General features: G+C 47.6%; 2 protein-coding genes across 8 annotated transcripts in view; one reads left to right on the top strand and one right to left on the bottom strand.

Annotated features, from left to right (window-relative positions):
• Window positions 1–22,430, top strand: part of LOC309527301 (uncharacterized protein) — a 123,294-nt gene that overhangs the window by 8,029 nt on the left and 92,835 nt on the right. The gene's annotated exons all lie outside the window — the stretch shown is intronic.
• On the bottom strand, window positions 526–18,309 carry LOC309527360 (uncharacterized protein). 2 transcript variants are annotated; one of them, XM_082214146.1, is made up of 6 exons: window positions 18,193–18,309; window positions 16,516–16,689; window positions 8,746–10,213; window positions 3,985–4,092; window positions 1,252–2,918; window positions 526–776 (listed from the first exon to the last, which is right to left on the bottom strand). In XM_082214146.1, exons 2-4 carry the CDS (start codon window positions 16,613–16,615, stop codon window positions 4,005–4,007), a joined length of 1,656 nt encoding a protein of 551 aa, XP_082070272.1. In that variant the 5' UTR covers window positions 16,616–16,689; window positions 18,193–18,309; the 3' UTR covers window positions 526–776; window positions 1,252–2,918; window positions 3,985–4,004. The 2 variants fall into 2 exon arrangements, with proteins under 2 accessions (XP_082070272.1, XP_082070273.1); XM_082214147.1 differs by lacking the exons at window positions 526–776; window positions 1,252–2,918; window positions 3,985–4,092 and adding an exon at window positions 4,640–5,819.

Raw genomic sequence — 22,430 nt, 5'->3', positions numbered from 1 at the left:
TGCACACGTGGGCAAAACAGTTTAAATGCATGGAGTGCGACAAGAGTTTTCTCAGAAAATTTGACCTTACTGTGCATCACAGAACCCACACAGGAGCGAAACCTTACAAATGTATGGATTGTGGAAAGAGCTTTTGCCAGAGTGGACACCTTGCGGCACATGAAAGAATGCACATGTGGGCAGAACAGTTTAAATGCATGGTGTGCAGCAAGGGTTTTCTCAGAAAATTTGACCTTACTGTGCATCAGAGAACCCACACAGGAGTGAAACCTTATAAATGTATGGAGTGTGGAAAGAGCTTTTCCCAGAGAGGACACCTTGATTCACATCGAAGAATCCATACAGGGGAGAAACCCTTTAAATGTTTGGAGTGTGGAAAGAGCTTTCACAGGAACTGTGACCTTACTGCACATCGGAGAACCCACACAGGAGTGAAACCTTACAAATGTATGGAGTGTGGAAAGAGCTTTACCCAGAGTGGAAACCTTAATGCACATCAAAGAACCCACACAGAAAAACCCACCCTTTAAATGTTTGGAGTGTGGAAACAGCTTTAGTCACAATTACCACCTTACTTTACATAAAAGAACCGACGCCAAGGAGAAACCGTATCAATGTATAGCGTGTGGAGAAAGCTGTGGAGGGAGTGATGGCCTGACTGTGCATCTGGGAACCCATGCCGTGGGTAAACCCTCTATAAGTGAATGTGAAAAAAGCTGCAGTAGGAGCAGCAAACGTATTTCATGTAAGGGAATTATTTGCTGTTTTGTTTTCCCCTTAAACCAGGGGTCTGCAACCCGCGGCTCCGGAGCCGCATGTGGCTCTTTTACACCTAGGGAGGGGAGGAGGCGCATTGTGCGCCCCGACACTCCCCACTGTGGCGGGCGCTGTACTGGCTGTGACGTCACATGGGGGCGGTGCGTGTGTTAGTCACGCACCGTCCCGACGTCACCTTCCCGCCCGCCCGCTACATTGTAAGGGGCATGTACACTGGTCACTGCATTGAAAGGGGGCATGTACGCTGGTCACTGTTTTGAAGGGGAGTGAAGAACACACACACAAAAAAAGGTAACTTGTTAATTTAACGTTTATTTCTATGAGGAGGAGTAATTCTGAGGGGTCAAACAAAGAAATAATAAAATAAGTGACAAAAAAGTTATTTTTATAATGACGAGTTTTGCGGCTCCCAGTTTTTTCCTTCGGAAACGGGTCCAAGTGGCTCTTTTTGTCTTAAAGGTTGCAGACCCCTGCCTTAAACTGAGGGTTAATTGGATGCTGTTGGAGCTCCTTGGCCTGTGGTGGGAGCTCCAAGTTTGAATCCAAAGGAAGTCGAATTGGGTAGGAGAGGCAGACGGTTTGATGCTCACCACCCAGCCAAGGCATGTGGCCCCAATCCACAGGTCGTTCGCCTCCTTCATCAAATTCTTTCGGTCTAGTGACCTGACCTGATTGGAGTGATTTGCCTAAAATCTTTTGTGTGTTGATGCCCGAAAAATTTGGGGCATCGCCTCCATCCAGAGGGAGAAACTTTGTCCTGGGATTCTTCCCCCTGCATGACTCTGTTCTTCGGAGATTATGATGAGAGAGAGACCTTCCCACAACGCAGGAGTGTCCGTGTGATTCTAGAAGTCTATTACAAAGAATAAATCATTTACGAACCCTTTTATACCGTGTTTCTTTCATCTATATACAATTTCCCTACTAAAGCGAGCTTAATCATTTGTTTCCGCTTTATATTGTAAGTATTATCTCTAACAAAATGCATTTCAATAGGGACAAATGTAAGGTTTTGCACAAAAATAGGATTGGGGGGCGTCTGGCTTTCTGGCAGTACATGCGAAAAGGGTTTGGGCGTCTTGGTGGACCACAGTCTTAACATGAATCAACACTGTGATGCAGCAGCAGAAAAACAGAATGATATTCTAGGCTGCATCAACAGAAGTCTAGTATCCAGATCAGGGGAGCTGACTTGGTTCCAGTGCACACAACATGACGTCATGTCACACCCACACACGGCCTTGGAACTGGACTTCCAGTAGCACCAGGTTCCAAGGGCTCGCAAGGCCTCAGACAGCATCTCCGAGGTTTCACGAGACCAAGGCAGTCCAAGGGTGTTTTGACCTTGAAGCACAATGAGCTCATTCCAGCTGCATCTCTGTCCCCAGGGAAACCTTGGGACCTTTCCAGGCACACTAGAAAAAAACTAGAATATTTATGTTAGCTTCTATGGCTTCTGCACCTCAGAAACGGCATTATACCTTACAGATATATCATCCAGACCACCATTTAGTGTGGGAACCTTGGATTTATATAGTGAATATATGAGACTGAAACTGCCCTGCTCCAGCTGATCTCTCCATGATCTCCCGTGGGCTAGAGACAGAGGGGACGCGTCTCTATCCAGGACTCTTTCGCTTCCCTTACCCCTTCTGTGGACTCCCTCGCTCCGTCTCTACCGTTTATCAGCCAACCCTACTTGGGAGTGGGGGCGCTGTGGTCACCCCCCCCCTTGACAGGCATTGCAATTCCCGCAAAGGTGCCCAAAGGGGTGTGGAGCAGTTGAGCGTCTCTTGGCTGTCCCGGACCAGTAACAATTTGTGTGTGTTCAAAGGAGACGGTGCAATGCAAACCCTGCAGGTGTTGGGTCCCCACTTTGCAGCCGGATTGCATGGATCGGGGCCCCCGTTGATGGGTCCTAGGAAAGGAGCGTTTGGGGGAGAGTGTCTCTAATCATCCCCCCCCCACCCGCCAATTACCTCTTCCCTAACATGCCCCATCTTTACCTCTTTGTTCTCTCCTGGCCCTGCGCCTCCCCTGCTCCCTGCTCCAATTTCATTTCATGTAATAAACATCCAACACGTTTTCGAAAGGGAGTGGGGGTGGGACTCTTGCAATTTCAGTCACAGAGCATCCCCTGCCTGTGTAAGGAGGGGAACCGGAGGTGACGTCTCAAGAAAAGTGACAATTTTGCCATTTCCTTAGCTGAACACACACAAACACGCGCCAAGGGTCGGATCCACAAGAAGGCGGTTTTCTCCTTACTGGGACCAAAGGCGAGACACGCACCCCAATCCTGTACATGCCCCAAGTCAGGCTTTGACCTCATGCACCTTCACCTGGAAACAAATTTCATGGCTTCCGTCTGAGAAAATGCACATCAAACTACAAAGCTAGGACACACGACCAATGCAAGCTGCTGCGATTAAAAAGGTAAAGGGATCCCTGACCATTAGGTCCAGTTGTGGCCGACTGGGGTTGCAGCGCTCATCTTGCTTTATTGGCCAACTGGAGCCCACCCCGTCGCAGGGATTTGAACCGCCGACCTTCTGATCGGCAGGTCCTAGGCTCTGTGATTTAACCCACAGCGCCATCTGTGTCCCACATTACTTGTGAATAGGCTATGCTTAATCATGGTCCCTGCTACCCCACGTGCGTTTGCGCAGTAATAACGGGAACTTCCATGCAAATCGTCGAGACTCCTCTGGAAAAATAGAACCATTTGCACAGCTCTACAATGGGGAATAGGGATGCGAGTGGCGCTGCGGGTTAAACCACAGAGCCTAGGACTTGCCGATCAGAAGGTCGGCGGTTCGAATCCCCATGACGGGGTGAGCTCCCGTTGCTCGGTCCCAGCTCCTGCCAACCTAGTGGTTCAAAAGCATGTCAAAGTGCAAGTAGATAAATAGGTACCACTCCGGTAGGAAGGTAAACGGTGTTTCCGTGTGCTGCTCTGGTTCGCCAGAAGCGGCTTAGTCCTGCTGGCCACATGACCCGGAAGCTGTACGCCGGCTCCCTCGGCTAATAAAGCGAGATGAGCGCCGCAACCCCAGAGTCGGCCCCTAATGGTCAAGGGTACCTTTACCTTTACAATGGGGAATAGACTGTTTAGTTTGGATTAGGAATCCTTTCTGGGCACTATGCTGCCTCATCCCTTTTCACAAACGACTAGTCCAGACTTCCTGCAAGCATAGAAACATTGCTTACTTGCAGGGAACCTGTGTCCTTCAACGCAGCATCAAATGCAGGTACACCTCCATCTTAGAGGGAAAAGTTATCCTAAAGAGACTCTCTGTCTGTCTCCCACCTTGCAACCTGAGGAGGGGGGGGGGAGAAGGGAGGAGAAAGGGGTCACAGCCAATCAGAGCCAACCTATGATTTCAGGAAGCCCCGTGCTTCTTGACCCCTTAATTACTGGTAATACAGGAACAGCTTCATTTGCCTGCATCATTCCACAAACAATATGGAATACGTTAAAATAATAATAATAAGTAGCAGTAGTAGCTGTTGCTGCTCTTGTTGTTGACAACTCTTTAATAGCAGAAACAAGGTCTGGTCCAGAGTTTGTGGGGGGCGCAGACTGATCAGCGTCCGTAGCAGAGACCCTTAGGAAGGAACAAAACGGGGGAGGTGAAGTAGGAAAGAGGAGACCTTTTTGCAGTAAATTGTGATAAATTCCTCACCACCAGCTCCAAACATAGGAAGCTGCCATATTGTGAGCCAAACCCCCTGGATCAGTGAGTGGCTGCAATGTCTCTTTGTGGTTTCAGAGGGATGGAGTCTGCTTCAGGAGTCTGCAAATTGGACCTGGGACATTCTGCGTGCAAGAAGATGCTCTGCCCCCTGAACTGCAACCCCTTCCTTTATTTTAAATAATATTTTTATTGATTTTCACAGTAAACACCACAAAGAGTAAATATCAAAGTAGAAAATTTAAAAACAACAAAACCCTGTTTACATATTCAATATCAAATCCAAGTGTGGGGTTACTTGAACCCCCTGACTTGCCTCCACTCCTGGTTCCATTGTTACCCTTATTAATTTATGCACGTCCATATAATCTTGTTTCTCTATTTGTTTCCAATTTTATCTGCTTTTGTAACATTACACATGTTTCTAAAACCCTGCTAATGTATTTAATTGATTTGGTTGGCATGCGTATTTATTCATGAAATTGGTCTATAATTTTTTACCTCCTGCAAGTCTGTCCTTTGCTTTGGAATTCAAGTGATGAGGGCCTTTTTCCAAGTATTTGGTAATCTGTCCTGCATTTAGAATTTCAATCATCACATTTTGTAATGGTTGAATTAAATAATTTTGCAATCTTTTATTATATTTCACTGTTAGCCCATTTGGGCCGGGTGACTTTCCCACCAACTGCCAAACTATTTGGCCTTCTCTACGCTTATATACCTCAAGTAGATTATATAATAATAGAAAGAAATGGATATGTGAGAAGACAGAATGACTCATAAGGAGTCTGAATATCAGTCTTCTACCTAGACTGTTTGGTATAAATCAAAGTAAATCAGCCAAGACTTTCAGTTCCAATTAATTCAGAAGAATATGAAGAATATGAATAAGAAAAAACCAAACACTTAGTCCCATTTGTTAATTTCCAGTGTCCAACAGAGATAAATTTTGATAGTTCAATGAACTTCCATATAAATCCAAAATGTTCTTGCTGGAATGAAGTTATAATCCACTTGTATAAAATGTTAATGACTTCCCATATTGTTAGTAAAGACAGTTGTTGTTGTTTAGTCGTTTAGTCGTGTCCGACTCTTCGTGACCCCATGGACCAGAGCACGCCAGGCACTCCTGTCTTCCGCTACCTCCCACTGTTTGGTCAAACTCATGTTTGTAGCTTCGATAACACTGTCCAACCATCTTGTCCTCTGTCGTCCCCTTCTCCTTGTGCCCTCCATCTTTCCCAACATCAGGGTCTTTTTCAGGGAGTCTTCTCTTCTCATGAGGTGCCCAAAGTACTGGAGCCTCAGCTTCAGGATCTGTCCTTCCAGTGAGCACTCAGGGCTGATTTCCTTAACACAGTTAATCCACAGTTAGTCCACCAGGGGAGGGGGGAATGACTTATTATAATGGCCCTCTTATATTTGTTGTAAACATTTTCATTTTCTGGTGATTAATCTTAAAACCTGCTAACATACCAAACTCATTTCCCCCCCCCAAAAAAATATTCATTCCCATGACTATCTCATCCTGTCCAATATCTCTAAACAACACTTCTAGGACCAGAATGGGGACATGACTCTTTCAAGTGGTTTGTAATCTAACAGATCCGCTAGTGCCATAAGGACCCCAAAATCTCTTGCAATGACTTTGAAAAGCTTTTGGCAGATCAAATCGCTTGAATTCGGGAGAAGGCAGATCCCACTGTGGTAGCAGGGCCTGGGCAGGAGAGTGCCAGAGTTCTGTCTAGTCAGGTTGTGGGGGATCAATTTCAGCCTGTTACCTCCAAGTATGTGGACATGCTGCTTGGCCAGTAGAACCAACCACCGGTCTTTTTGACCCTTGATGCTTCCCTTTCTGGAACCCATAAGTGAGGGGGTGAACAAAAAATCATCTTTGGACCTGGCCATTATGGCCCTATCTCAAACGTTCCATTTCTGGGCAAGGTGATCTAGAGGGTCATCATGGAAAAAATCCAGGCACACCTGTCCATAGAGGGAGAGGTCAGTTTTATGTCCAGGGTAGCTGTCTACCGGCTGTACCTGGTACACCGACTGAGACCCTACCTGTTCTGGCTTTGGGCTTAGCCGCGCAGCCTGCATTCGCTCCATAAGACGCACAAACATTTTCCCTTACTATTTAGATTTAGGATTATATTATGAGGTATCCTGCCAATACTGGCTAAGGGAATGGATATGATTAAAAAAGACGGATGTTTTAGACCTTGAAGGTCATGACAACAGATATGGTTGGCATGCATATTTGTGGTATGAGAATATTAAAGTACATGGAGCTTTCTTAAATCATGTCGTAAGAAAATCAGTGTATGAGGTATGGGGAAAAGAAAAAAAACCTTAATAGAACAAAACTCTCCTCACTAGAAGCAATATCTTAAAAACAAACAAACCTGAATATGAGAAATGATTGGACAATGTATAAAGAGCTGTTAATGGAAGTAGAATACCAATTGAAATTGAAGAGGTTACGATACCATCAACTAAATGAAATATTCAATATGGATAAAAAGAATGGTTTTCTTAATGAAACCTCTAAACTTGAAAAAGAGCTGTTAGAGAACAAAACAAAATTACTCTCAAAAATGTATAAACTATTATATAAAAGATGAACAGGTTAAATCAGTAATGATACACTGGGCAAGAGATTTTGGTATAATATCCAATTTTCAGTATGGGAGAAGTTATGGAATTGTGATTTAAAATTGATAGCATGTTATAAGTTGAAAGAAAACTATACGAAAATGATGTATTGTTGGTATTTAAAGTAAAGGTAAAGGGACCCCTGACCATTAGGTCCAGTCATGGCCGACTCTGGGGTTGCGGCGCCCATCTCATTTTATTGACTGAGGGAGCGGGCGTACAGCTTCCGGGTCATGTGGCGAACCAGAGCCGCGCACGGAAATGCCGTTTACGTTCCCGCCAGAGCGGTACCTATTTATCTACCGTATTTTTCGCACCATAGGGCGCACCGGACCATAGGGCGCACCCAGGTTTTTTTGGGGGGAAATAAAGGGGAAAAAATTATTTCCCCCCCCAGGCGCGGGGCTGGGGCGGGGGAAGCTCGAGCTTCCCCCGACCCCAGCCCCCAAACAGGCAGCTCTCCGCAAGCAGCGGGAGCGCTCCCGCTGCTTGCGGAGAGATCCGCGAAGCCTGGACGCGCTGAGCTCAGCACGCCCAGGCTTCGGCATGCAGGCACCTCTCCGCAAGCGGCGGGAGCCCAGCGCTGGGCTCCCGCTGCTTGCGGAGAGGTCCGCGAAGCCTGGAGAGCGTGAGGGGTCGGTGCGCACCGACCCCTCTCACTCTCCAGGCTTCAGCGAAAGCCTGCATTCGCACCATAGGACGCACACACATTTCCCCTTCATTTTTGGAGGGAGAAAAGTGCGTCCTATGGTGCGAAAAATACGGTACTTGCACTTTGACGTGCTTTCAAACTGCTAGGTTGGCAGGAGCAGGGACCAAGCAACGGGAGCTCACCCCGTCATGGGGATTCGAACTGCCAACCCTCTGATCGGCAAGTCCTAGGTTCAGTAAATCAGCAAAAATATATAAAACAGGGTCCAATATGTGTTGGAAATGTAAGGAAAAAGAAGGTACTTTTTATCATATGTGGTGGACATGTAAGGTAGTAAAAGAATTTTGGGAAATGATATATAATGAATCGAAAAAATGCTTTAAACAACTTTTTCTAAAACCCCTGAAGCCTTTCTTTTAGGAATTCTAGGTGCCAAAATTTCAAAGGAACAAAAAGGACTATTTATGTATGCGAACACAGCTGCACGAATGTTATTGGCCCAGAGATGGAAAGAAAATAAAGTCCCGACCAGAGAAGAATGGCAGATTAAGTTGATGGATTATGCCGAAATGGCAAAAATGACCAGAAGAATTAGAAATCAGGAACAGTAAACTTTAATAAGGAATGGGGAAAATTTACAAACTATATTAAAAACCATTGTAAAAAGCTAAAATTGTTTCTAGGATTGGAATAAACTTGTAGTTTCATGGTGAACTTTGGGCATAATAGAGATGTAAAAGATTTGGATTATTATAAAAGATGCAGGAGGAAATGATTTACAATAGGACCAACAAAGGGGAGGAGGGAAGATATCTGATATTAAATTTATCTTATGAAAAACCACACACACACACTTTCCACACCGTACAATATACTGGTTTTTCCATTGTGTGAGTTTGTTGATGTATTCTAAGGATATCATTGCAACTATAGGTCTTTTCTCACTCAATACATTGGAATGGTCTTCACCTTGTATGAGTCTGTTGATGCGATGTAAGCTTATCTTTACGACTGAAGGTCTTTCCACACTCCATACATTTAAATGGTTTCTCCCCTGTGTGAGTTTGTTGGTGTAATCTAAGCCTATTGCTTCTTCTGAAGGTCTTTCCACATTCTATACATTTATATGGTTTTTCTCCTGTGTGGATTCGATGGTGAATATTAAGTGCTGAACCCGTACTGAAAGTCTTTCCACACTCCATACATTTATATGGTTTTTCTCCTGAATGTGTTTGATGATGCAAAGCAAGTTGTGAGCCGCGACTGAAACTCCTTCCACACTCCATACATTTATATGGTTTTTCTCCTATATGAATTCGTTTATGTTTTTCAAGGCCTCTCTTTTCATGGAAACACTTTCCACACTCCATGCATTTATATGGTCTTTCCCCTGTGTGTGTTCGTTGATGTATTTTAAGGTATGCATTCCGGGTATAGCTGTTTCCACACACCATACATTTAAACAGCTTTTCTCCTGTGTGAGTCTGTTGATGTATTCTTAAATTTTGCCTATCAGTGAAGCTCTTTCCACACTGTATACATTCAAATGGTTTTTCTCCTATGTGAATTTGTTGGTGTCTTCTAAGGGCATTATTCCGTCCAAAGCTCTTTCCACACTCTATACATTTAAATGGCTTTTCTCCTGTGTGAGTTATTTGATGACTTCGAAGGTTACTGTTTTGAATGAAGCTCTTTCCACACTCCATACATTTATATGGCCTTCCCCCTCTGTGAGTTACCACATGTAATCTGAGGTATTCCCTATTACTGAAGCTCTTTCCACACTCCATACATTTAAATGGCTTTTCTCCTGTGTGAGTTTGTTGGTGTCTTTGAAGGGCACCCTTTCGCCTGAAGCTGTTTCCACACTCCAAACATTGATAGGGTTTCTCCCCTGTGTGAGTTCGTTGATGACTTCGAAGGGCACCCTTTTGCCTGAAGCTGTCTCCACACTCCAAACATTGATGGGGTTTCTCCCCTGTGTGAGTTCGTTGATGACTTTGAAGGGTACCCTTTTGCCTGAAGCTGTCTCCACACTCCAAACATTTATAGGGTTTCTCCCCTGTGTGAGTTCGTTGATGACTTTGAAGGGCACCTGTTTGCCTGAAGCTGTTTCCACACTCCAAACATTTATAGGGTTTCTCCCCTGTGTGAGTTCGTTGATGTACCTTTAGGTTGCTACTATCATTGAAGCTCTTTCCGCACTCCATGCATTTAAATGGTTTCCCCCCTTTGTGAGTTCGTTTGTGAATTCTAAGCTTTTCTCTATGACTTAAGCTCTCCATACATTCATATCGTTTCCCCCTTGTGTGAGTTTGTAGATGATTTCTAAGTTTTCCAGTATCCATAAAGCTCCTTGCACATTCCAACAGTTTTGTTGTTATTACCGGTGAAATTACAGGTGGTCCTGCAGAGTTCTGTCCGTCATCTCCACCTGCTTCAGAGCGAGGAGAAAGAAATTCCTATTAGGGTTTCAAGGATAAGGAGGAAGGAACTTAACATACACAAAGCTCAGTCAGCAATTTCTCTTACTGAAACATCTCCTAGATTCTCCCTTATCAGCTTTACCTTACAATCTAAACTGGTAAGTTACATGCCATTATTATCTATTGATGCTGATGAAGTATATCTCGTTACTAATTTGCTGCATCCCCTTCATGGATCACTGCCTTGCCGTGGCGAAGGGGCTTGAATAACTCAGAGTAGCTATGAGCTATGCCGTGCAGGGCCACCCAAGATGGACAGGTCATAGTGGAGAGTTTTGACCAAACGTGATCCACCTGGAGCAGGAACTGGCAAGCTACTCCAATATCCCTGCCAAGAAAACTCAATGGACAAAGACAATAGGCATATAAAAGTTATGACGCTGGAAGATGAGCCCCTCAGGTCGGAAGGCGTCCAACATGCTACTGAGGAAGAGCGGAGGACAAGTACAAGTAGATTCAGAGCTGATGAAGCGGCTGGGCCAAAGCCAAAAGGTCACTCTGTTGCAGATATGCCTGGAAGCGAAAGGAAAGTCCAATGCTGTAAAGAAAAATATTGCATAGTGTCAGGGGTTCAGGAGCAGAGGCGAGGGCAAGGGAGGAAACAGAGAGCGAAGGGGAGGAGGCAGAAGAAAAGATGAGTGATGACGACGACCCGAGATCTCCGAGTCTTTCCAGTGAATCAGAAGATTCACAGGAAGGGGCGCCAGTGGCCAGAGCAAGGGGGGAGCCTAGGGGGACACCCCAGGAAGAAGGGTCCAGAGGGGGCTCAGAGAGCAGCAGTTGGAAATCGGGACCAGCATCACCAACAGAACACAGTGGAGAGGAAGGGCGCCAGGTATCGAGCTCTGGCAGCTCGCAGCAGGAGGGAGGGCAGGAGTCAGGAGTGGCCACACCTCCATCGGGGAGCGAAGAAACGGTCAGGTGGAAAGTGGAAGGTTGGGCGCGCGCGCCAAGTTCAAATGCACAGGAAGGTGGCGCAGTAAGCAGCCCGGAAAGGGAGCCAGGTCCTAAAGCCCAACGCAAGGAGACAGAAGGGTCCGGGGGGTCAGCGTCAGAAGCGTCCCGGAAGGAAGAGACCACGGGGGGCAGAGGGACCCAGAGAAGAACGGTCAGGTGGAAAAGGTGGAGTAAGGCTAGGGCATTTAGCTGGTGTACAGGGGGCGGAGACTCAGACGGAGCTTCGCCGGTCTAACCCATAAGACGTAGAGTTGCACGCAGCAGCTTGAGAATGGAAACTGTAACTCAATAAAGACTTTTACAAAGTGATCGCTGGCTAGCGTGATCCTCTGTGAGCTAGGATCTGGAAGCAGCTCTGACAGTAAGCTCCGTCTCCAATTGTGGGCATCTACGGCCTCGCGGAGAGGAGAGAAAGCGGGTGCCTACTAGCGAGCTCACGAACGGCAGACAATATGACGGCCGAACAGCAGATAGCGGAACTCAGAGAAGCAGTGACACGACTGAATGCCGAGGCACTTGCATCCAGGAAGAGAGAGGAGGACGCAGCTGCCGCCTACAGGGATCTCCAGGTCAGGTTGGAAATGCTTACGAAGCAAGGGCAACTGACACCCAAACCGGAGGGGATTGGGTTGGGGAGACGAACAGGCGGTCTGGTCTCTCACTTCGATGGGAATTTGCAACAGTACCCCAACTTTAGAGCAAATGTAATGTGTGCACTGCAACCCCTGGACAAAGACTTTAGAGATGAGCAAGAGAAGGTGGGATTCATCATGTCCCATTTGCATGGAGATGCCAAAGCGTGGCTGCGCAATTTGTGGAGAGATAAGGATCCGGCGCTCCAAGATGCGGATGCCTTTATTAAAGCGATGGATGGGTGCTTTTTATCAAGCATAGACGTGGATCTTGCCCAAAAGGAGGTACATGGGCTGAAGCAAGGGAGGGCCAGTGTAAGACAGTATCACGCCTGCTTTTTTGCATTGGTCAGTGCCCTGGAATGGGACAGAGATTCGGCTCCAGTCAGAGACCTGTTTTGGGAAGGATTGAACAGCGCGGTTAAAGACGAAATTGCAAGGGGGGAGAGACCCCGGACCACGCAGGAGATCGTTCAGAGGGCGCTTGCGGTTGGGGTGCGCTGGAGGAACGTCCATGGAGCAGGGACGAAGGGCGTGGAGGGCGCGAACCAGCCAGGGGCTACTCCTTCCTTCCTAGAGAAGTAGCGCGTGCGCAATCCACGCCTCCGCCAGGAGGAGGAGCGGAACCTATGGAGGTTGGAGCTGCAAGGGCTCAGTCAGCAACCAGAGCCCTAGCACCAGGAGCAGTGAAAGTGAAGCCTCCTAGAGGGAACAGGAAGTGTTACATCTGTGACAATCCCCAGCATATGGCGAAAGAGTGTCCCCAGAGGCTCCACAAGCACACTGCAGCCTCAGCAACGGTAACTGCAGCAACGCAGCAAGCAGAACCACAGCAGGGAAACGACGGAGTCTGGCTGGAGACAGAGGCACTGGGGCCCAGCCAGACGTGTCAGTGAAGCAGTCCCCAGAGATTTTGCAGCCCATGGACCCCCTCCCGCCCAAACCTGTAGTGCGGCTCACCGCATCGCTCCAGCTGCCCAATGGAATCACCATGGACGTGCCAATCACCATTGACTCAGGAAGCAATGCTGACTTTATAGGGCAAGACTTTGTCGACCGGCACGCTATACAGTTGCTGCCTGCCACACTGCCCCTGCAGGTCGTCACGGTGGATGGCAGGGAGCTGCTAGGGGGGCAGGTGGTGAAGCAAACGCCACCAATGGTGATGCGACTTGGGAATCACAGGGAAGTCATCAGCTTCAACGTCACTCAACTATCGGACACGCCTATTGTATTGGGCATGAGTTGGCTGGACAAGCACAGCCCGACGCTGGCTTGGTACCAGAGGCAGCTGACCTTCGGCTCTTCCTTTTGTGCTGAACACTGCATCGTGCCCCGGCAGGAAGGAGAGGAAGAGGAGTCACAGCTGCAGCTAGGGACGCTGCAAGCAGTTCCCCACAAGTACGCAGAATTTTTGGAGGTTTTCTGCGAGAAGGAGGCGGACAAGCTACCCCCCCACAGACCATACGACTGCAAGATTGACCTCCTGCCAGGGGCGGCGTTGCCAAAAGGGAAGCTGTATTCCATGTCTGAGGACGAACTGCAGGAACTCAAAGAGTTCATAGATCACAATTTGGAGCGCGGTTTCATCCGAGAGTCCGAAGCTGTGGGGGGTAGTCCTGTATTCTTTGTCAAGAAGAAGGACACGCCCCAAAAAAGGCTCGTAGTGGACTACCGAACCTTGAACAGCATGACCAAGCCGTCGGACTTCCCCATGCCCAGGATCGACGACCTCCTCGCGACGGTGCGCAAGGGCCGCGTGTTCACCAAGTTGGACCTGCGAGGGGCGTACAACCTCATTCGCATGCGGGAAGGAGATGAGTGGAAGACAGCCATGTTCACGCCCCTAGGCACCTACGAATATAGAGTTATGCCTTTTGGACTGCAAAATGGCTCCCACTGTTTTCAAGCTTTCATGCATCACGTGTTAGCGGGGCTCCTCTACAAGACATGCGTCTGCTTCCTGGATGACATCCTGATCTTTTCGGAATCGCAGCAGGAGCATGGCAGACACGTTTTACACGACCACAGCAAATTATGGCAAGTTCTTAAAGAAATGGGAGTGCCTGATCACCTCATCTGTCTCCTGAGAAATCTCTATGTGGGACAAGAAGCTACAGTTAGAACTGGATATGGGACGACTGATTGGTTCAAAATTGGGAAAGGAGTACGACAAGGCTGTATATTGTCTCCCTGCTTATTTAACTTATATGCAGAATTCATCATGCAAAAAGCTGGGCTGGATGAATCCCTAGCCGGAATTAAGATTGCTGGAAGAAATATCAATAACCTCAGATATGCAGATGACACAACCTTGATGGCAGAAAGTGAGGAGGAATTAAAGAACCTTTTAATGAGGGTGAAAGAGGAGAGCGCAAAATATGGTCTGAAGCTCAACATCAAAAAAAACGAAGATCATGGCCACTGGGCCCATCACCTCCTGGCAAATAGAAGGGGAAGAAATGGAGGCAGTGAGAGATTTTACTTTCTTGGGCTCCATGATCACTGCAGATGGTGACAGCAGCCACCAAATTAAAAGATTCCTGCTTCTTAGGAGAAAAGCAATGACAAACCTAGACAACATCTTAAAAAGCAGAGACATCACCTTGCCAACAAAGATCCGTATAGTTAAAGCCATGGTTTTCCCAGGAGTGATATATGGAAGTGAGAGCTGGATCATAAAGAAGGCTGATTGCCGAAGAATCGATGCTTTTCAATTCTGGTGCTGGAGGAGACTCTTGAGAGTCCCATGGACTGCAAGTAGATCAAACCTATCCATTCTTAAGGAAATCAGCCCTGAGCGCTCACTGGAAGGACAGATCGTGAAGCTGAGGCTCCAATACTTTGGCCACCTCATGAGAAGAGAAGACTCTGTGGGAAAGACCCTGGTGTTGGGAAAGATGGAGGGCACAAGGAGAAGGGGACAACAGAGGACGAGATGGTTGGACAGTGTTCTCGAAGGTACCAGCATGAGTTTGATCAAACTGCGGGAGACAGTGGAGGACAGAAGTGCCTGGCCTGCTCTGGTCCATGGGGTCATGACGAGTTGGACTAAACAACTAAACAACAACAACAATTTGCTGCATTGTGTAATCAGCTCTGTGATCTTCAGATGAGTATATAAGCAGGGGTGTAGGAAGGGGGGGCAGGTCTCCCCCAGTGCCATCATGGGGGGGCGGGGTCACAAATTATCAAGGAAAAATTACTGCCCTACTAGGGAGGTTCATGGCGTTTCTGTGCGCTGCTCTGTTTCGCCAGAAGCGGCTTAGTCATGCTGGCCACATGACCTGGAAGCTGTACGCTGGCTCCCTCGGCCAATAAAGCGAGATGAGCGCTGCAACCCCAGAGTTGATCGTGACTGGACCTAATGGTCAGGGGTCCCTTTCACTTTACCTAGGGAGGTTCATAAAAAACTTTTTTTAAAAAATGCCTGCTATAAAGATCTTATCTTACTACACATGGGATTATATAGCTATATCTGAAAATTTATGCATATCTTGACCCTCCTCCACGAAAACAGCTGTTTACTTGGCAGTTTTCCTATGTCATGAAGGCTGAAATTTCCATTCAGTGGAGCAGGTAAACCACTTTAAGCTATGGTTTTCCCAGTACTGATGTATGGAAGTGAGAGCTGGACCATAATGAAGGCTGATCGCCGAAGAATTGATGCTTTTGAATTATGGTGCTGGAGGAGACTCGTGAGAGTCCCATGGACTGCAAACCTATCCATTCTGAAGAAAATCAGCTCACCGGAAGGACAGATCGTGAAGCTGAGGCTCCAAGACTTTGGCCACCTCATGAGAAGAGAAGACTCCCTGGAAAAGACCCTGATGTTGGGAAAGATGGAGGGCAGAAGGAGAAGGGGACGACAGAGGACGAGATGGTTGGACAGTGTTCTCGAAGCTACCAACATGAGTTTGACCAAACTGCGGGAGAAGGGGACGACAGAGGACAAGATGGTGGGACAGTGTTGTCGAAGCTACGAACATGAGTTTGACCAAACTGCGGGAGGCAGTGGAAGACAGGAGTGCCTGGCGTGCTCTGGTCCATGGGGTCACGAAGAGTCAGACACAACTAAACGACTAAACAACAACAACAAACCACTTTGCAGTTTTCTTTAAAAAAATATATTAAATAAATAATATATATATATAAATAAAACAACACAAGCCAAAACACAATCCATCCTGTAGATTTAAGTATCTGTCAACAGTCGCCTACTTGTTATCAGAGGCCCTGAATCCACATTCCTTTGTAAGAAAATATGAAACAAAGTCAAACCATTTTTGCTGGCACCCCCCCAAAAAACCACCAGTGTGTGTGTGGGGGGGTGTGACAAGAAATTTGCCGCACTGGGTGCCACCTGACCGTCCTACGCTTCCGTATATAAAGTAAATAACTGAATATAATAACTTTCTGGGGAAAAACAATAGTGGTAGAAATGCTTGAAATATACATTATAAATAGTTACTGGATTTGTCACCATCAATGAATCATGCGGTACAAAAAACTTGCAAAACCTGAATTCCACTTTCTTCTTCCTGTTAGGAACCTCCTGCCTTTTCTCTCCTCTCCCACTTCTCCTATTGCCAGGGAGGTTCCCCACTTCCAACATCCATCCATCCATCCATCCATGTCCTCTTCTCCCCTCCCCTCGAACTCACCAGATCTCTCTGAGGGTCCTGGGAGAAAACACCCAGAGGTTGCTTGGAGGGATGCAGGAGACAGCCGGACCAGGTCAACCGTCCACCTTCCTCCTTCCATCCTCGATAGGATTGCAGGATCAGGTTCTTGAATCCTTCCTGAGGCGCTCAGAAGCCTAAAGAAGAAGCGGATTCCTGGGAGATAGAAGCAAATTGAGACTCAGAGCCCCTGCAGGGATTTTCCTTTCAGAGGGGAAGCCCCCTCCCCATCTGTGCTTCTCCCATCCGCAGCTTCCATGGTAGAAGAGGGGTACCTTCCTCCCGAACCCCACCTTGCAAGGAAAGTAGAGCCATGTCTGAAAGAGGATCTTCTTCACAACAGTATTAAAAACTTTCCTTTCTGGACCACCTTTTCTCCCTGCCACTCTCTGGCGTTGCAGGCTCCTTCCATTTTTCCTTCTGCTTCCCCCCTCAATTCCCCCCGCCCCCAGGTTACAGGAAGGGCCTGCAGCTCAGGGGCAGAGCATCTTCTTGTAGGCAGAATGTCCCAGGTTCAATCCTCAAAGGTATGCCTGAAACTGACTCCATCCCTCTGGAACCCCAGAGAACCACCGCTGCCAATCCGGGTCCTGACCCAGGGGGTGTTTCTCAGCATCAGACCAAAGCTTCTCCTCTTCCCAGTTTTAAAGCCTTCCCTCCTTCACTTCCCCACAGACTCTGCCTCCCCCCCCCCGAACTCCACAGTGGTTACTTCTCAGTAGAACTGCAAAGAGCTGGGCTGCAGATTCCTCCGACCAGATTTGCAGCCTCTGCAACTGCCGCATAGGGGGGGGGGGAGAAATACCCAGAAGAGTTGTTGTGCCCATTAGACCTGGCTCCCCGGACCAGGCCTTGTTTCTGCCACTAAAGAGTTAGCAGCAGCAACAACAACAATTTTAACTGCAGATAGGTAGCAGTGTTGGTCTGCCATAGTCAAAATAAAAAAATTCCTTCCAGTAGCACCTTAAAGACCAACTAAGTTAGTTCTTGGTATGAGCTTTCGTGTGCATGCATACCAAGAACTAACTTAGTTGGCCTTTAAGGTGCTACTGGAAGGAATTTTTTTATTTTGAACAATTTTAACTTCATGCATTTCGTGTCATTTTTTGCTGGCTGGCTCTCTGACGAATTCTATGATTCCATGAATCCAGCTTCTAGGGAGGGAAACGGGGGTGGGGGGTGGGAACAGGGCTCCCCCCCCCTCCCGCTTTATGGATGCCTCTTAAAGGAGACTGCTGAGCGGGAAGGAATTGTCAAGGTAGCGCCGCAGCCTCTCCGGCTTTTTCCCCACCAGCGCTGAAGACGCACACAGTCCCCCCCCCCCAAAAAAAACCGTGTACTGTATCTTCAGTGTATCTGAGGAAGTGTGCATGCACACGAAAGCTCATACCAAGAACTAACTTAGTTGGTCTTTAAGGTGCTACTGGAAGGGATTTTTTTATTTTGACTATGGCAGACCAACACGGCTACCTACCTGTAACTGGAACCCCCCAAAACCGTGTCTCTGCCCCCTGCCAATGCTGTGCTCCCCCCCCCCCAGGGATGCCTCCATTCCTCCCTCAGCCCCCCCCAACTTCCTCTGCCCTCCTCCCTGAGTCTCCCCTGCGCCCAAATACCACCCCCCTTGGCACGGCTCACCCCTCGCCCTGCGCGCTCTACCTCTCCAAAGCGCACCGTCTGGAGGGACCACCCAAGACGAGTAGGGGAGAGGGAAGTGATGGAAGAGGGTGGGTCTCTATCCAGCGCTCTCGTTCTCTCGCTTCCTTTAACCCTTACATGGACTCCCAATGCCAGTCTCTCCGGCAAATGTGACTCACCGAAGGGCTGGGGGTGGGGACCGGGCTATGCGGCGGCGGCACTTCGGGTTCTTTTTGGAAAGCGCTCGCCCCTAGAGCTACGATCGCAAAGCAGCCCCTACCGGTGTTTGGATAGAAACAGGACGTGACGTCTCAAGAAAAACAAAGGTTTTGTTGGGTTTGTTTCATCAGAGCTGAACACATACACATACTCTCTCTCCTCTCTCTCTCTCTCTCACACACACAGCAACCATGCGCTGCAGCCTGAACCACAATAAGCGCTAGTGCACTAGTGGGACCACAAGTGAGATGTGCATCCCAATCCTATACAATTCTATGTGCAAATGCTCCAAGTAAGCCTTTAACTTTTTGAACTTTGAACTAGAAATAAATTTCATTGCAAGCATCTGGGTTCACTTCTCAGACAATGCTGTTTTTGTTAAGTTGTGGGTGAACATATCAGACGACACAGCGATTCTTCAAACAGCTCTTGTTTATTCACAGGCCAGAACAGAACTGAACTGAAGGGTTCAGCCAGCCTGCTTATATAGAGCTCCACTAGAACACAACAGTTACCATTTTCTGTAACTATCCAATCACTGAATGTCACTTTCAATCCCTTATTTGCATATGTGGACCTGAGTGAAAACTATCTACAGTATCGCCCTGCTGGCCCAGGGTGAGAATTTCAGTACATAACAGTTTATTTATTTATTATTATTATTATTATTATTATTATTATTATTATTATTATTATTATTATACCGCCCTATACCTGAAGGTCTCCAGGTGGTTCACAGAAAAGATCACAACATATATAATCAAAATAAAACCAGAAACCCAATAGCACCCTCCAGAAAAGAGCCACATTTTTAAAGGGTATAGGATGCAGACCAGGACATTCATCCATCAACCTCTGAGGGATGATTTAGAGAGGATTGGGTCCAACATCACTTTCCCTGCATGTGTGTGCCAGAGCTACAGCTCAAACTTCCTCGGGGTTGAAGGTACACACAGTAGGCAATATGAGCGCCATAAAGATTCAGTCAAGTGTAGACATTGCCCTGACAGGCATAAAAGCTTATTGGTAGCAAATATGCACAGACATTCACCAATGCTATCTGAAATATACTCAGAGTCGAGAGTGGATTTCATGCTCTTTATTCAGCTCATAGTGGTGAGGAGGAATGAATGAAAGTCCCCTCACAGTATCTGCTTTATATACATTATTTACACAATGGGCTGCACATGATTGGCTAATTCCAGAATTCTACTGTAAGCCAATCAGGTTGTGGATTCACTTCTATCTGGAGCAGGATTGGGTGGTTCCTGCCAACCAATCATACTGCTACATTGCTCTAGGACCAATCAGACTGCTGCATTCTGAATCCTATTGTTCTAGGACCAATCAGACTGCTGCATTTTGGATCCTATTCAACTCAGTACATAACACTATCCATGGTCAAGGCATGCTTAGAGGCCAACAAGAGCCCAAGACTCTCTCTCTGCTTCTCTCAGCGCAAGGCGCAAGCAAGAGACTCACAACAACTTACAGCAAGTTACCCCAGAACCGTTGTTACACACTGCGCATGCCCAAAGAACAGTTCCTGCAGAAAATGTCCTTGCATAGACAAAACAATTTCAGCCTTCTGTTGCTTCTTGAAACTTCTTCTCTGTTTCTAGAAGAAATGATTCGCTTTTACACAGAGAGAATATCCAACATGTACAACTGCACCCAAACTGTAAATGTCAGAGGTTTCCAGGCTGGAGAGCAAAAGGAGCTCGTAGAGAAGGGGGAGGAGGGTGGGGTGTCAGTGGACAATCGCTCTCCCCCATCTTTATATTGCAGTGAATTGGAATAGCGAAAGAGGAGGCGGATGGGCAGAGAACAAAGAAGTAAAAATGCATTGTGGGTAATTCAGGGGTAAATGTGTATTATGTACTGGCTCAATGGGGAAACTCAATTCATTTAGGACCCAGGGAAGTGAAGTATAAGGGGAGGGGTGAGTGAGCCCACCATAATCAGGTCTGCAGGGCCTTCCGAAGAGTGTCAGATAAGCATCTCAATCACAATGCTTACCCACCCCATGGCAGCTCCCATGGTAGAAGAGGGGTACCTTCCTCCCGAACCCCACCTTGCAAGGAAAGTGGAGTCATGCTTGAAAGAGGATCTTCTTCATAACAGTATAAAAAGCATTCCTTTCCTTTCCTGTCCACCTTTTCTCCCTGCCATCCTCTGGCATTGTAGGATCCCTCCATTTCTCCTGCTTCCCACTCCAACCCCCCAGCCCCATAAAGGAAGAGGCTGTAGCTTAGACAGAGCAACTGCCTGCATGCAGACGGTCTGAGGTCTGTCTCAATATAATCCAGCCTTGTTTGTTTGGAGCTGGTGTTGAAGAATTTATAACAATTTACTGCCAAATGTTCTCCTCTTCTCAGTTTTGAAGTCTTCCCTCCTTCACCTCCCAGCCACCCCTTCCTCCCTCCCTCCCTCCCTCCTTCCTCCCTCCCTCCCTCCCTCCTTCCTTCCTTCCTTCCTTCCTTCCTTCCTTCCTTCCTTCCTTCCTAATCTACCCTGCTATGGACCCTTCTCCCCTGGGAGTCTCCCCTGAACCCAGAAAGACTTCCAAGGAAGTCTTTTTGGGGTGGGGGTGGGGGGGTGTCTCTTCGTGCTTTTCCTCCCAGTCCCTCCCCCCCTCAAACCCCATGCTGCATTTTTTACCTATTTGCTCTTTCTGCCCACCCCCTCCCCCTTGCTCGCTATTTTGGTTTCCTGCAATGTGTTCCCGGAAATCCGAGGGCTCCCTTGGATGAAACAAAGACACCAGCCAGAGCAATTCAGAGCAAAACAGCAGCCAGTAGGCTTGGTCTTTATTTAGGAAAAGACTGTCGCGACAGGACTCCCACCGCCCACGAAGTGAAGCAAAATGGAAGCCCCGAACAAAGGGAGACCCCAACTTTTATTAGTTGCTAATCCCTTAAGCTACACCCTCAGAATTACATCATATTTACATCATGATTATATTAAAAATAGGAGGAGTCGAGGAGGGGCTGTGCAGGTAATCCGAGTGTCTTGACACCTGGCCGGAGCCTCCTCTCCCCTCCCCACACGAGTCATGCACAAGAACAAAAGGGAAAAGGCGAAGTTTCCTGCCCCCTGAGGGGAATCCGGCCACAGTCCTTTGTGGGAGTCTGTGCGGAATACACTAAAACATGCAGTCCATTGTATCCCTGATAGCCTTCTGTCTGAGCCCATCACGATGGCTATCAAGGTTGCCATGGCAACTCGGAAGGACTGCAGTGTACGTGACTGCTCGGTCAAGGGATTATGGCTGCCTAGTATCAGGCCACCCCCCTTTGATAGCGCTTGTAATATGCAGTAGAATAAAAGTGGTCCGGTGAGAATCCGAGGTATGGCTGATTTTTGGTGAATTTATGAAGAATACTGTTCTTGAAGTTCAAAGCACTTTCGCCTTCAGGAAGCAGCTTGCTACATTTTGATTAAATCAGTCACGGTCAATTGAGATCGGAAACTTTGTATTGAGAGCTGTCAAATACAAAGGAGGAGAGCGCCCGTGGCCTGCAGTACCTGCGTGGGTACTGCAGGGGCGCTGTTCGGTAACACTAATTGGCTGAGGCGGCCGCCGATTGACCCAGAGTTCAGGCGCCCGGTCTACCAATAATACAGATAGGGCAATGCGGAGCGCTATAGCGAAAGGCTGTCAGGCTAGCACTTCCTTATTTACGGAAGGCTTATTTCTATATAGGAGACGGCCCTCTAAAGGGGCGTCCCTTGGGTAGGGGAGGGAAGGTGTGTGTGTGTGTGTAGTGTTTGTGCAACATGTGTGAGTGTGAAACGACGAAGGAAGAAAGAGGGGGGGGGGTCTCCTGCAACAAATGTAAAGATCCGGGAGTGGGTGGGGGCTGTTGTCCACTGACAGCGACACTTTGGGTTCTTTTCCGAATGCAGCGCCAGCTCTGGTCTTAGAGCAGCTCAGTAAATTGGGGGGGGGGGTTAAAAAGCATCAAGAGACCAGCGCCTCTCAGCGCTGGAAGCAGAGGACATGAAATGAATGGAAGCCTCAGAAAAGCACCGACTTG

This window comes from Podarcis vaucheri (assembly GCF_965113315.1).
Source record: "Podarcis vaucheri genome assembly, chromosome: 2".
Classification (NCBI taxonomy): Eukaryota; Metazoa; Chordata; class Lepidosauria; order Squamata; family Lacertidae; genus Podarcis; species Podarcis vaucheri.
This window is presented reverse-complemented; position numbering and strand designations above follow the sequence as displayed.